Genomic DNA, 24,479 nt, shown 5'->3' with positions numbered 1-24,479 from the left:
TGTCACCATCAGCAACCATAACTCTCGTCATCATCTCCACCCCTGACGTTTGTCACCATCAGCAACCATAACTCTCGTCATCATCTCCACCCCTGACGTTTGTCACCATCAGCAACCATAACTCTTGTCATCATCTCCACCCCTGACGTTTGTCACCATCAGCAACCATAACTCTTGTCATCATCTCCACCCCTGACGTTTGTCACCATCAGCAACCATAACTCTTGTCATCATCAGCAATAATGACTCTTGTCATCTCCACCCCTGACGTTTGTCACCATCAGCAACCATAACTCTTGTCATCATCTCCACCCCTGACGTTTGTCATCATACGCACCCATAACTCTTGTCATCATCTCTATCCATGACTTTTTCCATCACCAGCGGGTGAAGGGATAGTGTAAATCCATCTAGGATCCATGCAGGTAGCAACAGTAATGTAAGTCCCCTAGTATAGTGATCTACTTTCAGTTGTTGGTGATGTATAGTCCGTGTTTTATGTTGTTTTCTCCAGATAGTGCTATTAGTTTTAACTTTCCACTCTATTTTTAATTGTACCTGTGTATTTCTGGTCGTTTTCGTGCCCTCGGGCGACAGGTTGTTTATGAAAAAAACAGTTATTCTATTTCAATATCAGACATGTTCTCGTCACGATATTGCTGAAATATTGTCGTTGTGACGTTAACTGTTAGCTCATTCACTCCCTCAAGACTTTATCATTTACTTGCCAAAGGAGGCGACTAACGGGATCGAGTGGTGAGGTTCGTTTACTTGGTTGACACATGTCATCGCACACCTTTTATATTGTTTATCATTGGATCGCTGGACAACCTTATAAATTTATGTTTCGATTACAATGCAGAGACATCATAGGATAGGACAGGATATTTATATAGCGCACATGTCCATGCAACTAGTGCTTGCTGAAGGCGCTGGTATTTGTTTCCCTCTCTCACTGGATGTCAGTCTCAGAGTCACATCGTGTTATCAATCTCAGCTCCCTGGGGAGTATACAACTCTTGCTACCACTAGGCGCACCGAGTGTATCGTGGCTCAGTCATTCTAACGAGGCACCCGATTCACAGCTGGGTGGATTGTGCCACATAGTCACAATGCTTCGTCTAAGTTTTACTGCACGATGCTGTACCCACAACCAGCTGTTTTCACGTATTCATGTGGCCACCATCTGGTCCTATAACCAACGGATGGGTTCTTTTAAGTGCACGGGATTGTGTACTGTACACTAGGGGTTGTGACAACGCGGGAAGAGTCGGCACACAACATTGACTCACACCCGGTCACAGGTGGGCTCGATCCCGACACCGCAACCTCGCTGGATCGCTAGCCTGGCGGTTTAGCCAGCTCGCCCACCGCGCCCCCACATCATGCGTTGTTCTAAACTGTAAATAATTATATTATAATCATATACATTGACAGGTACGTTTCCCTTGATCAGTTCCCTTTTCGGTCTTTAGTACAGGTTAAAATACCATGTGTACTGAATTACTTATTCGATACCAAGACACAGGAAGAAGGCAAATATCAGCGTTCATTAAGACTCTGCAATTAAGAGTTTCGATCGTGAGGCCATCCCCTCCTGAACCCTTGATCTCGTTGACATAACAATGAATGGGAGAACAGAACATTTGAATATCACATAGGTATGTCCTGTGTAAAGCGCTGCAGAATATTTTAGGGTCATTGAAGATATTATTAGATGTATATTCGTTCCTCTTCAGTAGAGTGTGTGGGTGAGTTTAGTTTTACGCCTCGCTCAGCAATATTCCAGCTATATGGCGGCGGTCTGTAAATAATCGAGTCTGAACCAGACAATCCAGTGATCAACAACATGAACATCGATCTGTGCAATTGGGAACCGATGACGTGTCAAACAAGTCAGCGAGCCTGTCCACCCGATCCCGTTAGTCGCCTCTTACGACAAGCATAGTCGCCTTTTATGGCAGGCCGGGGTTGCTGAAGGCCTATTCTACCCCGGGACAATGGTAATAGGTTCGTAATATACATGGATGAATGTTGCCTAGCCATCGAGAAACTACAACAAAAGGTTCCCTTTGAATCCATGTGCTTAAATAGGAGTGAATGAGTGAGTTGTTTATAGTTTCACCTCGCCTTTAGGAATATTCCAGTAATATTGCCGCAGGGGCGCTAGAAATGGGTTTTATTCAGTGTCAAGTGGTTTCACTAAACATCGTTACACTGTGTCAGGGAGTTTCTCTAAACATCGGTAGACGGCGTCAGGAAGGTTCTCTACACATCGGTACACAGTGTCAAGTGGTTTCACTAAGCATAGATACACTGTGTCTGGGTTTTCCTAAACGTCGGTACACTGTGTCAGGGAGTTTCTCTAAACATCGGTAGACTGTGTCAGGAAGGTTCCCTACACATCGGTACACAGTGTCAAGCGGTTTCACTAAACATCGATACACTGTGTCATTAGTTTGTCAAACATCGATACTACGTGTTAGGCGGGGTCATTATTACACAATATCAGAAGGTTCTCTAAACACCATGTTAAGGGACTTCATGGCGACGTTAGCTACACAAACACTTATTATCGAAATACATGTATAGAACATCCACCGTCAGAACTAAATGTTATAGGCATATTTGTGGCTGCAAGCACTTTGTTTTCGTCAATTCGCCAATGACTATTATGGGTCATTATATGTTCATGGTACACATATGTCGGTTATTTTGCGCCTATTACTTCGCGCACAATTCAAAGTCTGTTTCCATTACACGAGTCCCTGAATTCATCCCACTTTTAATTTTAAATGACAAGTGGTCGATGTCACCTACTCATAGCGTCTCGGTGAAATCAGCAAAATGTTGATGCCATTGTGTGAAGTGTAAACAAACGAAAGAAATTATAGAATCTACCCTGTCCCTCATACTGTATCTACACTCATGAATTGTCGAATATAAATGGGAAGCAAGAATTGGTGTTATTAAAACAGATGTATTTCAATAATTTGGCACATTCAACACAATATAATAGTTTACCCCTGGAGTGAGGCCATAACAGTACTTATTCCAATTTATGACTGTTACATAAAGGATGTGACAAGAGTATTTGTCAAAATGTTCCTGAAAACCTAAATGTGATAGTTACATATGTTATGCTTGGGACGAAACTTTCTCCGTAAGGACAGATTCTAGTACTTTGTATTGGCGAAGTCGCATCTGGGATTCGTTCCAGGCTCTCAGAATCTGGAACCTAATCGCCAGCACATAAAGTCAGCCATCTTACCCACTCAGCCAGTGTTTGTAAACATGTAATCCCAGATCCAGATGTGACTCTTATTACATTTGACCACTTTCTAAATTGGCATTGTGTATTCAGTGTCACAGTTATACAAATACAACCCTGAAATCAACGAAAGTGGCCTTACTAATATTCCTGGTAGTCGGTGAACACAGTTTTCCCCAAAGTCGCTGTCCAGTTGTAATGTCAAACGTACGTCAAAATTGTTATACATATTTGGTATTTTTTAGGTGTGGCTTGTGAATGAAAATAGACATAACCAAACCCTCCTCTTGCTTATAGTTTCATTTATAATGCACCATTTGTACTTTTTACATATGTCTTCACAGATTAATTTCATTACTGATACTGTTTGTTTTGAGAGGCCAGTCGAAATCAGTTTGCACCAGTTACCTCATACCTTACGTGTCAGTATTTAGTAGAAGAAATCACCATCCCAAGTGTTTCATTTTTTGACTAGCTGGCAAGTGGATTGACATTTCATTTACAATTACCATGGTGACACACACATCGATATAAGGGCATTCTTAAGGACCTGATGAAGAAGCGAGGTTAGCTCTAGAACGCCGTATGAAGAATAAGAACAAGTGTTATTCATAAAACGTGTGATGTATTCGCAGTCGTACACAGATAAACATTGAACAGGAGTATGTCTCAGTAAGTAATTTACCATTGGCGATATTCCACGTGACTTTGAAATGACAACATCATCAGATAAACATTGAATATTGGTACATTTCAACAAACGGTAAGAAATTTACCATGTACGATCTTCCACTTTGAAATGATAATTCCATGAAATAAACATCGAACAGGAGAATATATACAGAAAGAAATTGACCATTTACAGCATTCCATTTACAGCATAGATACATACAATCGACAAGAGCTGCGAATATGTTCGATATATCATTTGGATTACATTATCGATTTACCAGAAATAATTACCGATGAATGAGCAACCCCATCACGAACTAATCATCTGAATATACAAACCACTAACAACACAATTCAAAAGACATCCTAGTTCTGGTAAGCCTTTGTATCTGTCAGACAAAGACGTCACAATCCCTGTCGTATTACATTACTGAATAGAGATCAGCGGATATAATCTTACATGGAGAAATATTTAAACAGTGTAATACTCTGAGCTCAAGGACAGTAAGCTCGGTCTAGAGGGAAATCTCTAGTAAATAATTACACGAATCTGCGTGAACCAAATAAGTAAAAATGTTCTATGGTAACTTATGATAATAAGTTGTCAGCGAAGAACCTTAGAGCGATCGTTAATAAATAATCCCCTATTACATCTTCTCATCAAATGGTTGGATGGGACATTATCGATGCCAGCCACCTATTGTCCGTGTTCACGTGACATGCGGAGAGCGATATACACTGGCCAATGCACGACACTACGTTCCAGCTAATTACAACTATATAACAGAGCTATACCGCTCTGCAGTACACAACGAGCTGAAGACATTTATACAGAACAAACCAGAGGAAGAGATTAAGTGTTTCCATTTAGGTGAGTGACACAATTATTTACTTAACTCAAATGTATACCCCTTTAATCCAAAAACCTCGCTTTACTGAGGATAATTAACTCTTTGGTAGGTAGGTTGGTTGTTGTTTATTGCCGCCCTCCGCATTATTTCAGCTACATGGCGGCGGTCTGTAAATAATCCAGTCAGGACCAGACAATCCAGTGATCAACATCATGAGCATCGATCTACGCAACCGGTATACGATGGCATGTGTTAGCCATATCGAGTCAGACCGCTCGATCCCATTAGTCACGTCTTACGACAAGCATGGCTTGCTGAAGACCCGAATCTTCTCAGGTTTTAACTGTCTAGAATACTTGGATACTACACTATGTACTACTAGTATTATGAATCACTTATCCGCTTATCCGTATGTTCCATCACAAGGTATAACTTTTTCGAATGACAAACTATAAAGCATCTTTTTAATAATATTATCTCTCATTTAGTTATTTACTTTTTTAAAGAAACAGATTCAATAATTGATTTATAGATAGATAACTGTTTTAAGGCTGGATGTTTATATTAATATCTCTGATTGTTGGTGGCTCTAACTTCAAGGGGGTTTAAAGTATCGTGAAATTATTATTCCCCTGAACGCATGCGTAAGTCCCAAGACCATCGAAGGAAATTTAAACATACCTGAGTTTTGAAAACCAGTATTTTTGTGCTTTTAAATTTTGGCTAAATTTTCCTACTGTCATAAACGGCTGAAGGAATGGTGTAAATCCAGTTAGGGCCCATGCAGCCAGCAAAGGCACTGGAGTCCCCATAGTCCCTAGTATTGATCTACCTGCAATACTTGGCGATCTACAGCCTGTTTCTTTATTGTATCTTCTGTTAAACTTTTTTGGACTTAACTATTAGTTTTACAATTGTTATCTGTGATAATCTAGGTTCTTGAGAGGCATTTAGACGTCGGTATTCGATATACGACAAATGTGATGGATGTCAACTTCTTCTTTATTGTTTGCACAACGTTTCTGGGGTATTCCTTGCCCCTTTCGTCAGGTTCGGATCATCCACCTGACGAAAGGGGCAAGGAATAGCCCGGAAACATTGTGTAAACAATAAAGAAGAAGTTGACATCCATAACATTTTGTCACATATGTGATAGTCTAGTTGTTTTACCGTCCTTAGTTGACAGATCTTTATAAATTTGTTTTAATTATCATAAACCTACAGCTTGGTTTAGTCACGATGTGGCTGAAATATTGTCAATGTGACTTATCATTACAACTCACTCACTCACTCACTCACTCACTCACTCGTTTTCCCGTATATTTCGTAATCCGTACACTGTTCTTTTTCATTTTTCCAATTAGTGTCCACTTGATAACATTCAAAATGCAACCGAGTACTAGGTTGTTCATACTTTTCTATTTTGATTAATAAACGTTTGAATAAATGTGACGTGATAGTCTAGTTCGTGTGTTGTTGATCTAATATTTATGGATAATTTTCAAGTCACCATACAGCTGAAATAAGTGAATCCTTGTGTGATTAAAAATTAACTAACACATCTTTACGCTAGAAGTGTAGGGTAAAGATACAGGATCCTGTTTCTCAAAGGCGTCCTATTTCTACGATTGTTGTAATGTCTGTATAATAAGTAGTTCCCCAACTTTCAATTCTTTAGATGTATTTTTACTATATTTATATTATTATTTCTGAATACATCTTGCAGAAGAAACATAATGGAACAAATCCACTGTAAAAGGCCGTTAAATCTAATCTAGCACGACCCTTGAAGATCCGGGCCGTGCTTGCCACAAAAGACTACAATGTTTGTGGTAAAAGGCGACTAACGAGATCAGGTGGACAGGCTCGCTGACTTGGTCGACACATGTCATCGGTTCCCAGTTGTACAGATCGATGCTCATATTGTTGATCATTAGACTGTCTGGTCCAGACTCGATTATTTACAGACCGCTGCCATATAGCTGGAATATTGCTGAGTGCGACATACAACTAAACTCACTCACTAATACTTTGTAAAATTAGCATACATTGCCTTTTTCGCGACCACATGGTGTCTGTCGGGCTGACTGAATGATGTGATAATCGATGCTGATTGATTGTCGTAAATGCAGCATTATATCTTCGCTCATGATATCAACCACTAGTTCTATGGACCAACTTCTATTATTATCGTCTTTGGAAAGATAATGTGGAACAGCCAGTGGTTCTTTTCTCGCTCATCAAACGATTTTCTCTTCAGTGCAGGTTCCCCAAGATGGTGTCCTCGTTGGTGCTGGTGGACGTCTGTTTCAGCCTTCTGCTTTCCGTCCTCATCGTCATAGCGAACATCTTCATCATTGTCATCCTCGTACGCAGCAAGTCGTTACATTCGCCAACAAACGTCATCCTTTGCGTCATGGCCTTCGGTGACCTCGGATTTGGATTTAACCTATCCGGAATATCCCTAATTGAGACGGAAATTTTTAAAAGCTACTGGGGCTGTCTCTTCCTGTACGCCGTAGCCATAATGTCCGGATCAGTGTCAATGCATATGCTAATCTTCGTCAGCATCGACCGCTACATCCAAATCACACGCCCTCTCCATTACTACAACATCGTCACCTACAAACGCGTTGCCATAGGTATTGCAATAGACCTGACATTCTGTTTTGCAATGTCCTTTAGCCCCGTGATGGGGGTACGTAGGGAAGACTTTGATGGGAGTACGTGCAGTGCTGAATTCATCATGGCGCCAGTGTATTTTATACTGACAGTTGGGTGCACCTTCATGATCTGCATGTCCATCTTGGTGTACGTTTACTACAAAATATACAGGTACGAATCACATACACAAAAACGTATCCTCTTTTATTGGCTGAGGTGTAATCCAGAATCTTACGTTTACTGCAATATATACAGGTACGGATCGCATACACTATGACGTATCCTCTTTTAATGGCTGAGGTGTAATCCAGAATCTTACGTTTACTGCAATATATACAGGTACGGATCGCATACACTATGACGTATCCTCTTTTAATGGCTGAAGTGTAATCCAGAATCTTACGTTTACTGCAATATATACAGGTACGGATCGCATACACTATGACGTATCCTCTTTTAATGGCTGAGGTGTAATCCAGAATCTTACGTTTACTGCAATATATACAGGTACGGATCGCATACACTATGACGTATCCTCTTTTAATGGCTGAAGTGTATTCCCAAATCTTACGTTTACTAACAAAATATACAGGTACGAATCACCTACACAATAACACATCCTATTTTATTGGCTGAAGTGTAATCCCGAATCTTACGTTTACTACAAAATATACAGGTACGAGTCTCTTAAGCCATTACATATCCACTGATATTTGCTGCAGTGTAATCTTTAACGTAAATATCGTTCTACGTTCCGCATCTTAATCTTACGTTTAGTAGAACATATATTGTTTGAATAATTTACGCAATTAAGTATTTGCGTTATTTGCTTAAGTGTAAGCCTGAATATCACCTTTACTACAAAATATACCGCTGCACCATAACGTATCCTCTGTCATTTGCTGAAGTGTAATCTTGATTTTTACGTTTATTACAAAATACGAGGAGATGTCCATAAGTTTTGAGCTTTGAGCATTTTTCATACCCAGGTGTAGCTGATGTGATATATAAGTTTTGGTATCCTACTCTCAGAAGTTATTGAACGGCTCACATTGACAGAAAGAGACCCCCTCACGACAGTGAAAATGAATATAATTGAGTATAGAGCAGTAATTAAGTTTTTAGTTCTTAAAGGAAACTCGGCGAAGAACATTGAAGAAAGGCTTTCAGCAGTTTATGGGAAGTCTTCCCCTTCATCTGCTACCATCAAACGATGGGTCAATGAATTTAAGCATGGTAGAGAGTCTTGAAGATGACCCCAGTCCAGGTCGCCCAACAACAAGCACTAGTCAGGAAAACATTGACAGAGTACATAGACCTGTGCTGGAAAATCGTCGAATCACACTCCACGAGTTAGAGAAGACCACAGGCATTTCACACGGATCCATCGAGACAATTCTTCATGAACATCTCGTCATGTCTAAGGTGTGCGCAAGATGGGCGCCGAGAATGCTTACAGATGAAATGAAGCAAACAAGGGTCACCATAAGCAACTCCATGCTAACCAGATACAACAAGAATCCAGAAGATTTTCACTTCAGGCTAGTAACCTGTGATGAAACCTGGATCCACCACAATGATCCTGAGAGCAAACAAGAATCCATGGAATGGAAACATGTCACTTCTCCCAGGACCAAAAAGTTCAAAGCCTCCAGATCAGTGCAGAAGGTAATGGCAAAGGCGTCATCCACATGGATTACTTACCAAAAGGAAGAACAATGAATTGGGAATATTACGCTAACTTGTTGAGGCTAGTGCGACAGTCAATCAAGGAGAAGCGCCGGAGCAAGATCAGACGTGGTATTCTTCTACATCAAGACAATGCTCCCGTACACACCTCTCGCGTTGCAGCCGCTGCTGTACAGGAATGCGAGTACGAAATCTTGCCCCTACTCTCAAGACCTGGCACCAAGTGATTACCATCTGTTCGCAAATCTCAAGAAACACTTGCGTGGTCGTAGATTTGAGGATGATAATGAGCTTATTGCTGCTACTGAGGCTTGGTTTGAGGACCAAAATGGCGCCTTCTACAGAGATGGCATCAGCGCCTGGCAGAAAAGATGGAACAAGTGTCTTGACTCACAAGGGGACTATGTTGAAAAATAAATGTGGTTCATACCAATATTTTGTGTTTTTCTATGCAAGGCTCAAAACGTATTGACATCCCCTCGTATCCTGGAACGAATCATATACGCCATTATTTTAAACTGTAATCCTGAAAGTAACTATCGTTTTAGTTTACGCGTAATCCTGAAAGTAACTATCGTTTTAGTTTACGCGTTTTAATCTAACGTATGGCAATTTGTTGAAGTGTAATGCTGAATTTTACGTTTACTAAAAAATATACTAGAACGAATCATATACACCATTACGTATTTGCTCTGTAAGTGTAATCCTGAATCTTGCCTTTACTACAAAATATCGAAATATACCTCAATACGTATCCACTGTTATTTCCCTGGCATGGTGATATAGTTTCAGTTGCTGACGATCCCATTTTTACGATGTGTTGTTTATTATGCATTCTTTTAAATGCCATCAACTAGTTTTAATTCATAACTGTGATAACACTTATTCTACTGCCCATCGATGACCAGTTTTTATTCCTTATGTATTTTGAGATTCAAATTCTCGTCACAATACGGCTGAAATACTGCCGATTTTAACTCACTCACTCCAATCGTATTTGCTGAAGTGTAATCCTGAAAGTAACTTGCGTTCTAGTTTCCGCATTTTAATCTTACGTATTGAACAAAATATACAGGTGCGAGTCAATGACGTCATTAGTCAAATACAGGTAGGAAATATATTCACCATTAAGTATCCAGTGTTATTGCTGAAGTGTAATCATGAATGTTATATTTACTACAAAATATACAGGTAAGAATCACATACACCATTACGTATCCAGTGTTATTGTGGAAGTGTAATCATGAATGTTATATTTACTACAAAATATACAGGTAAGAATCACATACACCATTACGTATCCAGTGTTATTGCTGAAGTGTAATCATGAATGTTATATTTACTACAAAATATACAGGTAAGAATCACATACACCATTACGTATCCAGTGTTATTGTGGAAGTGTAATCATGAATGTTATATTTACTACAAAATATACAGGTAAGAATCACATACACCATTACGTATCCAGTGTTTTTGCTGAAGACTAATCATGAATGTTACGTTTGCCACAAACTAACAGGTACCGTACGATTCGTTTTTACCCATTTGAAGGAAATGCGCTGTATTTTAAGAGAGAATATCCCAGAAAATGTGTACAAAATAATGTACTTCAAACTCATGAGAAGATATGGAATTGAAGCATAACACTTGGATAACATTTTTTTGTTTAATGTATAGAGCGACGTTTCGGTGTAGATTCTTCCGACATTTAGCTTGACAACGGAATCTATTCTGAAACGGAGTTCTAGTAGTTGTTATTCACACTTCATTTCGTAACTCACCAACTTCCAAACTGTCGATTAAACAACTAGAAATAAAACTGCATGCAAACGTTTAATCAAAACTAACTGTTCCCCGTAAATATCAAATAGTCCATCCCTAACAACTATTATCCTTTCCCCAGGGTAGCGTTCTCCCACAGCCGTCGCATCGCAGTTGGACGAGACGAAGGCTCCAGCCAGTTAGCTTCACATTTCAAGGCTGCCAAGCTGTTTGCACTCCTCTGCGGCTACTTTTTGTTTTCTTGGACGCCACATTTCATTGATATAATAAGTTCATACCTTAGAGGACGCCAACGGTTCAGTCACGTTTTCAGTCGTATTGGGATGTCCTTAGCTGCCTCTAACTCCTTGGGGAATCCGGTAATCTATGCTCTACGTCAGACGGAGGTGAAGAGGATCATAAAGAAGATGTTCCCGAAGATATTTAACCGAAAAGACCAACATGGCAATGTAAAGGAAAGTTCTACAAGACGTCAGTCATTTATATCGTCAGTGGCTGCAGACAAAGAAGTTTGAAACATACTGACATAATTACTTGAATGAGGAAATAATGTCAAAATGGTTGAGAAGCAGCCTGCACATGTGTTGTAATAACCAGATACTGAAATCTTACACCGAGGCTAGGCAAAAGAAGGAGGTTCCATTTATGAGTTCGTTCCTTGTGTACTGAAATTAGGCTGTTTGATGCTTAACGCCGCACTCAGCAATATTTAAACGGTTGTCTGTAAATAAACGAGTATGGGCCAGACAACCCAGGGGTCAATAGCATGAGCATCGATCTACGCAATAGGGATACGATGAAGTATTGAAGTTGAATTGATCTCCAAGCATTGCATCTAAGAGATCGTGTTCAGACGGATGCAAACACTGTCATGACGTGCATATCGTTTTCACTGCTATTTTACTGTGGCCCAGCTCTTTCGTTGGGCAATCAAAACTGGTTGTTCCTATGTGTTGGCATTTTGTGTCAGAGAATACATTACATGTGAAAGCAAACATCTTAACATGGCCTCTATTTTATGATAAAATACACGTTATTAAATCTTGAAAAAGGGATATTTTCATCCTTTGAGGTAAGCAGTGTTAAAACATTAGGTATCATCATCATCATCATCATCATCATCATCATCATCATCATCATCATCCCCTATGTTTATTTAGCATTTTACTGTGAAATAAATTACTAGTTTTACCCTTCCGGGATCTTTGTTACTTTGCATTTCATTCAAGGTGACTGCAATAAGACGTATTAGACTTATCAATAACATCATTTTTGAGCTACATTGATGCCTACTCATTCACTCCTGCAATTATTATAATCGTCATGAAACAAATATCGATTTACTGCACTTTGTAGTACAAATAAACAGGTCAGCGTTGCCAATGACAAACTGAAATTGGATCATTAGAGAGAGAGAGTAGGACTATGATAGGATAATGATGTCATTAAACGATAATGAGACCAAATATATTAAAAGCTTTGTAAAGCAAACCTTAATCAATTGCAAGTTCAAATATATCAAATATAACCTTTGTCAGTTTGACCCACTGACTGATAAAGGTATCGGAGATGACATAGTGCAATTACATAAGGCATGACATCATGTGGAATAATACTTTTTTCAGATTCACAAGTTATCACAGTGACAAACATTACTATGGCCTCTGGACTGCGTATATCGTTATGCCACATTTAGCAAAAACTTCTATCAAGAAACAAAGCGATTGGAGTTCGTGCATCATGGTGATATGAAAAATTGAACCCCTGCATACAGTTTTTTTCTTAGTGTCGTTTGGTCTAAATCTAGCTATTTCATGAATTAACTAATATTTTGTGCACCTGAGACAAAAAGTCACAAACCGTGTTATATTTATACAGGCGTATATATATATAATATATATAATCCTTTTTATACCACCGCGTGCTTGGGTAATCTTAATAATTTCATGCAAGGGTTTGCTTCAGACATTCAACCCTAACCTTTACATGGCACACTGCAACGTGTTTATCGTTTCTGTCTCTTCTACCCAAACTGCATCAGAAACCATTCCCCCTTCAGGTGGAAAATTCTGTTTCCGCTTTACGCTCAACAGCAAGAGACACGAAAGCAAATGCTTAAGAATACTATTTTCATTTGAACGTTGTTTCAGTTTTCGGTTTTATCTTATCATGACCTAAGCAGATCAATTTCTGGAAAACTGATTATGCCTTAATGATGACAGCGACTTATGTTATTTCTAGGTCCTCAGAGATAATGGAATGGCCGCTCCGTTTTCTTGAGATTAACGTGATGTATTTACACGAGGCTATTGTCGATGACAACGTTCGATTGTCAGCGTTGGTCAAGGTAGATTCTGGTCGATATACTCATGCTACAGTTAATCAACAAACTCTGGATGGAATTCGACGACGCCAGGATTTAGCAACTTACATTGATAATCAGGTGTGGTTTGTCTAAAGACCAAACAGATACATGAATAGGAACTAGGAGAATGTCTGGCTGGGTTTCATCTTGATGAAAGCGGCTTGATGAGAGAGGGGGAGAGAAAAACAGAGAGCGGGAGAGAGAAAGACAGAGTTGGAACGGACAGAAAGAGGGAGGCAGAGAGAGGGGGAAGAGAGAGGGAGTTGGATCGGAGAGGAAGAGAGGTAGTTTGGGAGGATAGAAAGAGATGGACAGAGGGGGAGAAAGAGAAGGGCAGAGAAGGAGCATTGGGGAGAGAGAGTGAGATAGTGAAAGAGAGAAACGAAGAGAGTGAGAGGGGGGAAGGGAGGAAAAGGGGGAGTTTGAGGGCGGATGTCGAGAGGGAGAGTTTTGAATATAACAAAATAATAATCAGTGCAGTGAGCTTCCCCCAGGCTGACTGGACTGGACAAATCTAATCTTTAGTTACTCCCATTACAGGTACAACACTTACATAATAATGTAATAATGTAATAATGTAATAATGTAAGAGTAATCGTTTCCTTCAAGAATGTAAAAGAAAGTCACAGGAAAAAACGTCACGGAAGAAACTTGGGACTGACAGTGAAACTGAGATAAACTCCTTATCGGAACGGTTTGGCGATTACAGTTTAGACAGCGTCCATGTTTAATACCTGGGTTTGATACAGTGGAAATTGCCCAAACCGGTATCTGTCCAATCCGGCAAGTTTTCAACACCGGCATAATCTCAGTCCCATCCGTGGCTTGTACATGTATCAACAGCACATTCTCTAAACCGGATTAATTCTTCAGTGCCAATGAGTGCCGGTGTAGACAGCTTCAACTGTAATTGGTAATATGAAAATAAAAATTGAAAATACTTTATTTATGTCATTATTACTCTATGTCTATATCCATCTAACGTCTTTTATAAGCCTTTTAGAAGGCATTACTATACAATCCTGAGCTACGAATACACTTGGAAATCATGTTGTAACTGGAATGTTGTTTAACAGGCTAAGAAATGACATGCTTCCACTCTTCGATATTTTAATTACCAATAGCACGAGGCTTCAAACGATTAATGTTATTACATTGTAAATAAGGTATGCACTGTTTGATCCAACATGTGTTTCCACCTCAGAAGAAACGTGGCAGCTATTGCGTAATATATTGACGCTTATGCGATTCTACGGCACACTGTTTGAAGATATTGTCCGCAACAAACACATGTTCTCACTAAAGGACATCGATCTTACGTTTAACATGTACAATTTCACCTGTGGGTGCAAAATACATACTCACCCAATCGTTGACTTAAGAATCGAGTAAACAACTTCAAAGCAAGGTGTCATCGTAGCTCTCTGACATTATAACTTTCTGCTTTTATTTATCCCAGCTAAAGCTGATTACATGGATAGCAACCGAAGATGGGTGTGTACATAGATGAAATATTGGTTACATGTTGTACAGGCAATAGTTCGCAGTAGAGACAAGTTCAGATATAGCATTCACACTCTAAGCCTCACTAGCAGCTTCAGATAGGGACTGATGGAGCTTCATTATTAAATACAGTAATTAATACCGTAAAGTAAAGGCATAAGTAGGGGAAATGTAACTGACATCATGAAATATAACTGACATAACATGCCAAGGTAAAGTTAGTAATTGTTACTGAGTTACAAATTCTTACTGAGCATCCAGTGCATCTAGAAACCAAACAACAATAGTAAAGACAAGTGAGAAGTCGTTAGACTTATTCAAAAACATCAGACAAAGAAGCCAATTTTTTCAAACATAGTCCCCGTATTGTTCTTGCCGCAATGAACTTTTCAACAGAATATATCTGCTTGAAGGTTTTTATCACAATATGAAATGAGAGTGTTGTCCGTTTAAGGCTACTTAATAATACATGCATTCAAGATTAAATGACTAGTTAACTTAAATTTGACAGGGGAACTAAGGAAAAAAACACTGTTGTCGACTTTAATCCGTTCACGAAGATAACAGTTCTGGTATTGCTCTACAGTCATCCAGAATGTTTTGTCAAGCTCACATTCTATAAAACACATTGGATATGCTTTCCTTGTCAGCTTTGCAGGAGCAAATGCTCTCGTTCTCTTAGTGTAGACTATACGGTGTGAAAATTTTAAGTCGGAATTCCAATAGTTTTACATCCTTCGTGAAATACCTAAACTTAGGTAGACTTAGTGAAATATCTTTCCTAGATGGAAATGCCAAATTGAAGTTTTCAACCCATTTATCACACACCGGCGAAAAACGTATCACTAGCAATAATATAAATATAGTAGTGCCTAGAACCCTTACCGGGGTTAGAATGTCAAGTAACTTACTACTAGTCTCTATGTTTGAATACATGAATCCTGATTGGTCATTAACACATTTTTTTCCAACTAGAGTGAATGCAAAGAAATAATTTATGATGCATTCATATATGATTTGTCAGTACCAAAGGTATTTCTCAGTTCAGCAAAAGTTATTAAAACCTTTAGGCTGCATATGTCTTTAACAAAATGAATTCTTTATTGTGCCAGTGTTTATTTTAAAAAAATGATGATTCAGCCAAAGGGGTTGAGACAAAATGTCATTACTATCTTTTAATTTCTTTTTCTTTTCTTGCATGCTTTGTGAGAAAGTGGCTCATCACACGCATACAGTGTTAGTGTTTGATAGTGCTTGAAATTTTCTAGCAGAAGCATTAAAACAGATCCGACCATTCACTCACTTACTCACCCACTCACTGAGATTGTATTTCTCTCCAGTTAACCTTTGGTCGTTTGGAGTCGATATTATTGTACGTACTTCCATTTCCTGATTCTCAAGGCATGTATTCATTCCGCCATCATCAATTTGCCCAGAGCTGTGTAAGCATCTGTTTTAAAACGACAATGTCAATAAAACAGGACTTGGTACTAGTGTCAGCATAATTGTCACCATGTTTCTGTTCTATGCCTGACAAAACATAGATCGCAGCGACAGCCTATATCTGGAGCTATATTTGATGAATCCACTTCAAGGTGAATGCGTCAATCTAGTGCTATGCTATCAGAAGACATATCTAACTGTCCAATCAATTTCACATGTCCTCAAATAATTTCTGATTTCAAAGTACTATCGACTGCATGCTGTTAAGACCAATTGACAATCAAACCTGTGAATGTGTTGATGTGAGTAGTAATGATTATCTATGATTGATATCCAATATTTCTATATACATAAGTAATATGATATCGCCATATGGTGCGTGTTCGAGTTCGCACGCACGCGCGCGCGCACGTGTGTGTGTGTGTGTTTGAGTGTGTCGCGCGTGTGTATGTTGCGTTGGTGTGTGTGTTTATTGTGTCTGTTGGCAGGTTTTGAGATGTGTGTGTTGACATGTGTATGCATCGTGTGCGTACTGGTTTGTGTGTTGGTGTATTGAGCGAGGATGGCTTTGTGTGTATTCTGTGTGAATGCCCGTATGTGTAGTGTGTATGTGTAATGCGATTAATATGTGCATTGTCTGTGTTGAGTGTGAATGATTATTAAAACTAACGATCCTAACGGGTTTTTGAAAATAGACATACATATCCCCTTAATTGCCATTAGTTAGAAACAAGGATATGCCCTTGAAAAGGACCTATTTTGTATAACTGAATTAGTCCTCCCGCTGACAAATACACCTGCCTCATTATAAGATACGGTAAGGTAATGATAGTCAGATACGTTAGCAATTGACTGCCTAAACTCTTTTAAACACGAGTAATTGTGTGTAGTTTGCACCACGCTAGTAATCATTACGCATTACTACACTTAAGTATAATTATTTTGTCAGACCGCCGGATGCGTACACTAACCAGCGTCAGTTATACTTCAGTCTGCGGAGGGTAAGGATTTGAAACATGAACCTTGTTATGAACTTGATAATACAGGGACTCAGACTTTCTGGTTAATGACTGTGCATAGTAACTGATCAATCGAAGACGCTTTACATGTGTTAGGAAATAAATATTTTTGACTGATGTGTATGATTATTATTTCTCCACGGATGTTCATGTTCTGTTTATGAAACCTCTACTTCGATTGTTATTTTTGTTTTGAATGCTTCACAGCAAACATTGTACTATTAACAAGGATTAACAAAGGTTGCAGATACCGCTATGTGTGTGAGTGAATGTGTTTTATTTACAGTTTCATTACTAGTTGACAACCTGAGCGTGGATAAGGTATGTAAGTCTGGCATACACAGAATATATATCTTTGTCGTGTTAACACAGTTCACTTTAAGTGATCACTTAACAAAACAAACTACAGGTGTCATGTCACTGCAGGTTTGTGCTGAACAATTGTCAGTCAAATCTCTCATCAGGTCTAATCACATCCCCCTCGTAGACAGCTTGACCTGGAACACATTTCATGGAAAGGCTCAATATTTGCGTAATACTCCGACATAGCTGTTAATCCCCCTAATCAACAGGGTAAGTGAGCATGAGCCCAACCAATGTCCCTGGTAACGTTTTTTTTTCAGATCAAAATCAACGTCAAAACAAGCATAGTCCTCGTCGTGGAAAAACGAATGCGAATTGCCGCCTGCCAAAAGAACAGTCATGTGAGTGACCAGGTGTACGATATAGACTTCACAATGGTGTAGGGTCCCCAAGAGAATAGGAAGTAGTTACACAGAGTAGCGAACAGTTTGGAGACTTTGAGATGAGCAGCCAGCTGATCGGTGTCATTGTTGCCCGCCTCAGCATCTACACGATGTCTGCAAGAAATGGCGATCCTGAAAACGAAATGCATAATGAATTCCTGGTATGTTCCTTTTTAGCGATGCCATTATCCGTTCTGTATACTTGAATCATGAATGGAGATTAAGAGGTTACTATGCAGTAAGCAACAAGACATGTCCAGTAGCTCAACCGCCTGACCTCGATCTACGCAGCTGGGACACGATGACATAGGTCATCCAAATCAGCAAGCCTGACCACTTTATCCCGTTACTCGCCTCTTAGGACAAGCGTGGCTTCAAGTGTTTGAAGGGCATTTAGAAGTGAAATACATAAGAATGAAGATTTTTATGGATATCAACTATATTTTATATGTATAGGTAAAACAATTAAACAATTAAAACAATGTACATATATAATATGGCTCTGTACCCCATTCTCAGTCACCTGATGAAGGAGTAAGCATTAACTCCGAAACGTTGTGTTCTCATATAAAGAAGTTGATATCCATAAAAATCTTCATTCTCATGCGTGGCTTGTTGAATTCAAACACGGGTAGAAATTCATGTAGGGCATCCGCTATTATCAAATTACAAACTCACATATGGGTTCTTTAGTCACCGTTTCTCTGGCAAATAAACAACCCAGATTTCTGTGGTTCTTAGACGAGGGTTGACAATGATGTCTTGGGATTTGTAGTCCTTTAGAAACATCTTACAAGCTATACAAAATGGAGCTGGTTTGTCATGTTGTAAAGGAAGGAATTTGTAAACCTTTAGAAATACCTTGCAAACTATACAAAATAGATCTACATTGTCGTATCCCAAACATTCTCATAGTGCCGTGATAAATTCTACAACTTTTGATATTTTGTAGTCCTTTAGAAATGCGTTACAAGTTAACGAAAATGGATCTATTTTGTCACATCGCAGAAATTCCCACAGTGCCCTAATCCTTTTTGCACATTTTGGTTTTGTACTCCTTTAGAAATATCTTACTACTACAAAAACAAAAAACTATCTTTTCCAGGTTTTTCATGTTGCAACAGTACCAAAACAAAATAATGACTGTGTTTGTGTATGAAGTATATATGGTATAAATGTTAATTGACACCCACCTCAGGAGATCATAAGAGAGTTCATTGAACCAAACACATACAGGTCTATGTAAACCTTGCAAAGCATCCGGGAGTGTACAAAGCAAACAGTGGGCTCAGCATGTATCGTGAACCGTGTATACATATGGCTTATGACAGAAGACATGATGAAAGTCATTGTTCGTTATTGATGTAGAAATTTGATGTAGATGCTGTTTGTTTGTCCCTGTAGAAGGAGCTAAAATATTCATGAACAGTTGTCATTTCTTTATGCGAATGCAATGAGCTTACAAGCTGTCAGAAGAGATCTTGGTCGATAAAGAAAAGTCAAGGTGGAGATTTTGACGCATCGCACGTTATAGCTTTTCTCAGAATCAGTGGAAACGTGGCCCAGACGGCAATATATGACAGATGGTCAATGGTTCCCATTAGATGAAATGGTACGTAACGTATATGTAACTGAGATGGTTGAAAATAATAAAATGAAGATATCTCTTTCGTTTTGAATTAACCGACAAAACCCTTTCGACAATCATAAAACATCTCAAATCATCGACTATATATATCTCATGATGTATTCTATTTTGTGTGTGTGTGTGTGTGTGTGTGTTTAGTTTTACGCCGCACTCAGCAATATTCCAGCTATATGGTGGCGGTCTGTAAATAATCGAGTCTGGACCAGACAATCCAGTGTCCAACAACATGATCATCGATCTGCGCAACTGGGAACCGATGGCATGTGCAAACCAAGGCAGCGAGCCTGACCACCCGATCCCGTTAGTAGCCTTTTACGACAAGCATAGTCGCCTTTTATAGCAAGCATGTGTTGCTGATGGCCTATTCTACCCCGGGACCTCCACGGATCGATTCTGGACCAGAAAGTCCAATGACTATGAGATATGATGACGGAACGTGTTTATGAATCAATATCAAGGTGATGACAATATCAATATATAAAGGTGATCGTATCCTGCGGGACCCGTAAAAATGTTCAAAGTCGTATGACGCCCTCTTTGAAATGTCGTAAAAAACAGATTTCTTAAAGGCTTTGAACATTTGCTTTGTTTTCAGATGTACCTATCCCGGATACCATCGTTGAGATAGTATACTCTCATATTTCCGCGCGTACGCATGGGATTATCTGTCTCAGAGTAAATAACAATACAGTCGAAGAGCAGATATGTTTTATGATTGTGTAAAGGTTTGATACAAATTCCCATTTTAGCTTGTACAGTACGTTCCCGAATTATTTCAGAAGAGCCGTCTTTGATTTTATGCAAAATACAAGAGCTATCTTCATTATATTAGCTTCAACCATCTCTATTAGATATACCTTAAAATTTTCAGTTTCAGCTAATGGTATCATTGCATTCCCCATATCAGATCATCTGTCATATATCGCCCTTCGAGCGACGTTTCCATTGATTCTGGGCAAAGCTATAGCATGCAATACATCCATACCGCCACCTCGACTTTTCCTCATCGACCAAGATCTCTTCTAGCAGACTGTATATCTCCTTATATGTTCATTAAGAAATGATAATTGCAAATGAATATTTTAGCTTCTTCTTCCAATGCAAACAAACAGCAGTTGTTCTCATCAATCATCATGGAGATTTTGCCACGTGTCTCCACCCATAAGGCATATGTATTCACAATTTCACATAATTGCTGAGCCCACTGTTTCTTTTATACACGCGTGGATACTTTGCAAGGTTTACACAGAGCCGCAGGTGTTTGGTTCCGCGAACTGTCTCACCTGAGGTGGGCGTCGATTCATATTGTAAGTATACTACATAGATTTTATACGCCAACACAATCAAATACTTTATTGTAACACTGTGGGAATGTCTGAAAAGGGAAAACCTGAAAAGATTTTGTGTTTGTAAGATATTTCTCAAGGACCACAAAAACAAAATGTGCAGTAATTATTATGGAGGTTTCTGCGATACCACAAAGTAGATTCAATCTGTAAGATTGTAAGTCTTGTAAGATATTTCTAAAGGACTACACATATTAAAATGTTCAGTGAAGGATACTTGATGTATGTTCAAGACATCACTTTCAACCCTCATCTACGACCGATGAAATTCGGGGTTGTTCATTTGCCAGATACCAAAATACAAACACATACAAGTTTATTTGCATTTTGATCATAGTGGAGGTCCTACATGAGTTTCTAATAGAAGTGATCTTCAGCATGACATACTTGTTGTAAGAGGCGACTAACGGTATCTGTTGGTCAAGCTTTACATGTCATTGTATCCCATTTGCCTAGATCGACATCATGCTGTTATCAGGATGATTTAATCGATTATGTACCATATATGCTAAGCCTAGTATGGACTAAAGGTTCCGGTGATCAACAGCATGAGCGTCGATTTAGGATATGATGACATGTCTCCCGATCCCGTTAGTCTTCTCTTACGGCACACATAGGTTTGTGGACACCATTGGCCACGGGTATCACAATCGTTTGCCTTAAGACAATTCGACAACTGTTTTCAGCCTGGTGACATGTTTATAATGTTGAAGTGATATATTTTGTCATAGTCATATATGCTGTGTATGTTTTGTTACGTCGGGTAGTTTACGACCCGTTACTTCCTTATAGACTACAGGTGACACTGTCAATCCAAAGGAGAAATCTCTGGGTTGGGCCGCCATAACATTGCGAATATGGATGTGGATGCGGTCATGCCTAAATTTTGATTCAGTTTCTGTCAGTACATTCTATTGACATGGATGTTTTAATTGTTCATGTCAAGGATGGCCACTGCAGGTTTATGTTTTCAGAAATCTCGAAAATATAAAGGTTTACGAGGTCATCAACTGCTGCTGACTTTGTTGTTTTTCAAATATGGTGAGCTGAAAGGCATGCTTGCACATAGTTGGTCGTAGCCAGGTAATTGCTCTAGCAATACCAGTAGGACATGATTACACAATGACATTTAGAATGTGGTCAAATGTAACATATGTCTTATTTGGGATTTCACATTCTTGTGAAGTACAAAGTCAAGTACATTTTTGGCTGACTTTGTGTGCTGGCGATTAGGTGCCTGACTCTGAGGGTGCGGGTTGGAATCCCGGACAGGACTCAACCCCAAAAAGTACTAGAATTTGCACTTTACTAAGAAAGTGAAATCCCATATATGACATATGTTGCAACAGTAGGACATGTCACAATATACAAGCGTTTGTTTATTTGTCCTGTTCTCTTTAGAAAATGACCACAGCGTGGATTGTGCTTGGCCTGTTCCTGAACTACCTTCTCGTCATCTGCATCCTCACTGCCAACATCATCGTCATTGTCGTACTCGTGAAGCACACATCACTACACACCCCAACGAACATCATAATTGGAGCAATGGCGGTGGCGGATTTGGGGTTTGGTCTAAACCTAACAGTCATGGTTCTATTAGAGTACAAAACCTTAAAGAGCTACTGGACATGTCTTGTTTCTTACTGCAACGCCATTTTCCTTGGGTCTGTATCTATGCACATGCTCACGATCGTCAGCATTGACAGATACGTCCACATCACCCGTCCTCTTCGCTCCCACAACATCATCAACAACACACGGATCAGCATCGTCATCTCCTGCAGCGTGATCTTTTGCTTCTTCATTTCTTTTACTCCTGTTTGGGGGCTAGTAAGAGAAGACTTTGATGCCACTGTGTGCAGTCCAGAATTCTTCCTCGTGACTGTGGATTTTATAGTGACTATGGGATCTACCTTTATTATCTCATTCTGTATTACTGCCTTTGTTTACTACAAAATATACAGGTAAGTATATGTTCATAATACTACTGCTACATAGTAACCTCATAATCGCCATTTATGATTCCAGTAACGGAACATTCACTGGCGTTCTAAGAAAGGAACGTATTACGAGTTTATAATGCATTTCGTTTTCAGGATCGCCATTTCTTGCAGACATCGTGTAGATGCTGAGACGGGCAACAATGGCACCAGTCAGCTGGCGGCTCATCTCAAAGCGGCCAAACTGTTCGCTACACTGTGTGGCTATTTTCTGTTCTCTTGGGGACCCTACTTCGTTGTCAAGTGTCTATCGCTGATCCGGGACAGGAAGCCTCTCAGGGATGAGTTCAGTCAAATAACTTTGCTTTTGGCAGCGGGCAATTCGCTCGGAAACCCATTAATCTATGCATTCCGATCGGCCGATGTTAAACATAAGCTTCAAAGGATGTTCACCAACGCACTGAATCGTTCAAAACCTACAGAAGAAAACCAGGTTGTTCCAACTATTCATGTATCAACTGAAGGTGACGAGTAATTAAAAGGATACTGGGCTCCGTCCTTGAGGAAGCACTTGCTTTTTTGTGTGTTTGAATACTGGCATTGATGGAAAGAGGGTTACAACTTGCAGACTCGTTTCCTACCATGTATACTACGCGTGATTCGATTCTGATTTGACATGGCCGGGGACTTTCGTTGTAGTATCATGCTGAGTGAACAAATGAATCGCCCGTAACAGTATTCTAAGAATATCTCTGCGGGGAACAGCAGAAATGGGCTTCACACATTCGAACCCGCGTTGTCGAAAGCGCATAAGCAGTGATCTGCCACACCATCCCGGCGTCTTCGGGTAGGAATGAATCGGTGCTGTGGGGAACCACCATTGATAAAAATAACGCATGCTGTATTATTAATATTTGTTGTAATATTCATTATAGAATTGTGAGCAACCTGAATGAATCGGCAATGTTGACGATTTCATATATTAGACGTTCTGATATGTTTGTCTTTTCTATTGCATCACAATAATTTCATGTTGACTTGCACAAATATCGCCTACAGCACAGTCACTTGGATTAATGTTCAGTCAACCGACTCTTGAGAGCTGACGATGAATCATTGTAGTCAGTATGAAAGACGACCCGTGTAGGTCCCTATTAGATTATTGGCCTTCAGGAACCCATGCTTGTCATAAGAGGCGACTAATGGGATGGGGTGATCAGGCTTGTTGACTTGGTTGACTCATGTGATGCTGTTCATCACTGGATTGTCTGGTCCAGGCTCGGTTATTTACAGACGCCGCTATATAGAATAGTGAAATAGTGAATAGTGAAGAATAGTGAAAAGATGCGATCGTGCCAAAATTGCTGCTTTAGCACTGCCTGACCCCTATGAGAAACTGGTTCCGGATATGTAACAGTACCACTGACCGTCACAGCATTAATCACGGGTCGCTTCTTTAAAACAAACCGGTATAGGTCAGCTTACTGTTGTTAAATGTTAACTGTAAATGCTTTCATCGATGGCGGTGATGATGACG

General features: G+C 39.5%; 2 protein-coding genes across 2 annotated transcripts; both read left to right on the top strand.

Annotated features, from left to right (window-relative positions):
- Nucleotides 1-7,069: 7,069 nt before the first annotated feature.
- LOC137264935 (melanocortin receptor 4-like) lies at nt 7,070-11,447 on the top strand. Its single transcript, XM_067800287.1, has 2 exons — nt 7,070-7,605; nt 11,054-11,447. The coding sequence occupies exons 1-2, from the start codon at nt 7,070-7,072 to the stop codon at nt 11,445-11,447; spliced, it is 930 nt and encodes a 309-aa protein (XP_067656388.1).
- A 10,959-nt stretch (nt 11,448-22,406) lies between these two features.
- Nucleotides 22,407-23,477, top strand: LOC137264934 (adenosine receptor A1-like). Its single transcript, XM_067800286.1, has 2 exons — nt 22,407-22,966; nt 23,099-23,477. Exons 1-2 carry the CDS (start codon nt 22,407-22,409, stop codon nt 23,475-23,477), a joined length of 939 nt encoding a protein of 312 aa, XP_067656387.1.
- The last annotated feature ends 1,002 nt before the right edge of the window (nt 23,478-24,479 follow it).

Source organism: Haliotis asinina, chromosome 15, assembly GCF_037392515.1.
Source record: "Haliotis asinina isolate JCU_RB_2024 chromosome 15, JCU_Hal_asi_v2, whole genome shotgun sequence".
Taxonomy (NCBI): domain Eukaryota; kingdom Metazoa; phylum Mollusca; class Gastropoda; order Lepetellida; family Haliotidae; genus Haliotis; species Haliotis asinina.
Note: the sequence above shows the minus strand (reverse complement) of the source record. Positions and strands in the feature narration are given on the sequence as shown.

Excerpts from the sequence above, each read along its gene's own strand:
- LOC137264934 (XM_067800286.1), top strand. The coding sequence starts at position 22,407 with ATGACCACAGCGTGGATTGTGCTTGGCCTGTTCCTGAACTACCTTCTC. Across the intron at positions 22,967-23,098 it reads GTTTACTACAAAATATACAG|GATCGCCATTTCTTGCAGAC; the intron begins GTAAGTATATGT and ends TTTCGTTTTCAG.
- LOC137264935 (XM_067800287.1), top strand. The coding sequence starts at position 7,070 with ATGGTGTCCTCGTTGGTGCTGGTGGACGTCTGTTTCAGCCTTCTGCTT. Across the intron at positions 7,606-11,053 it reads ATCTGCATGTCCATCTTGGT|GGTAGCGTTCTCCCACAGCC; the intron begins GTACGTTTACTA and ends TCCTTTCCCCAG.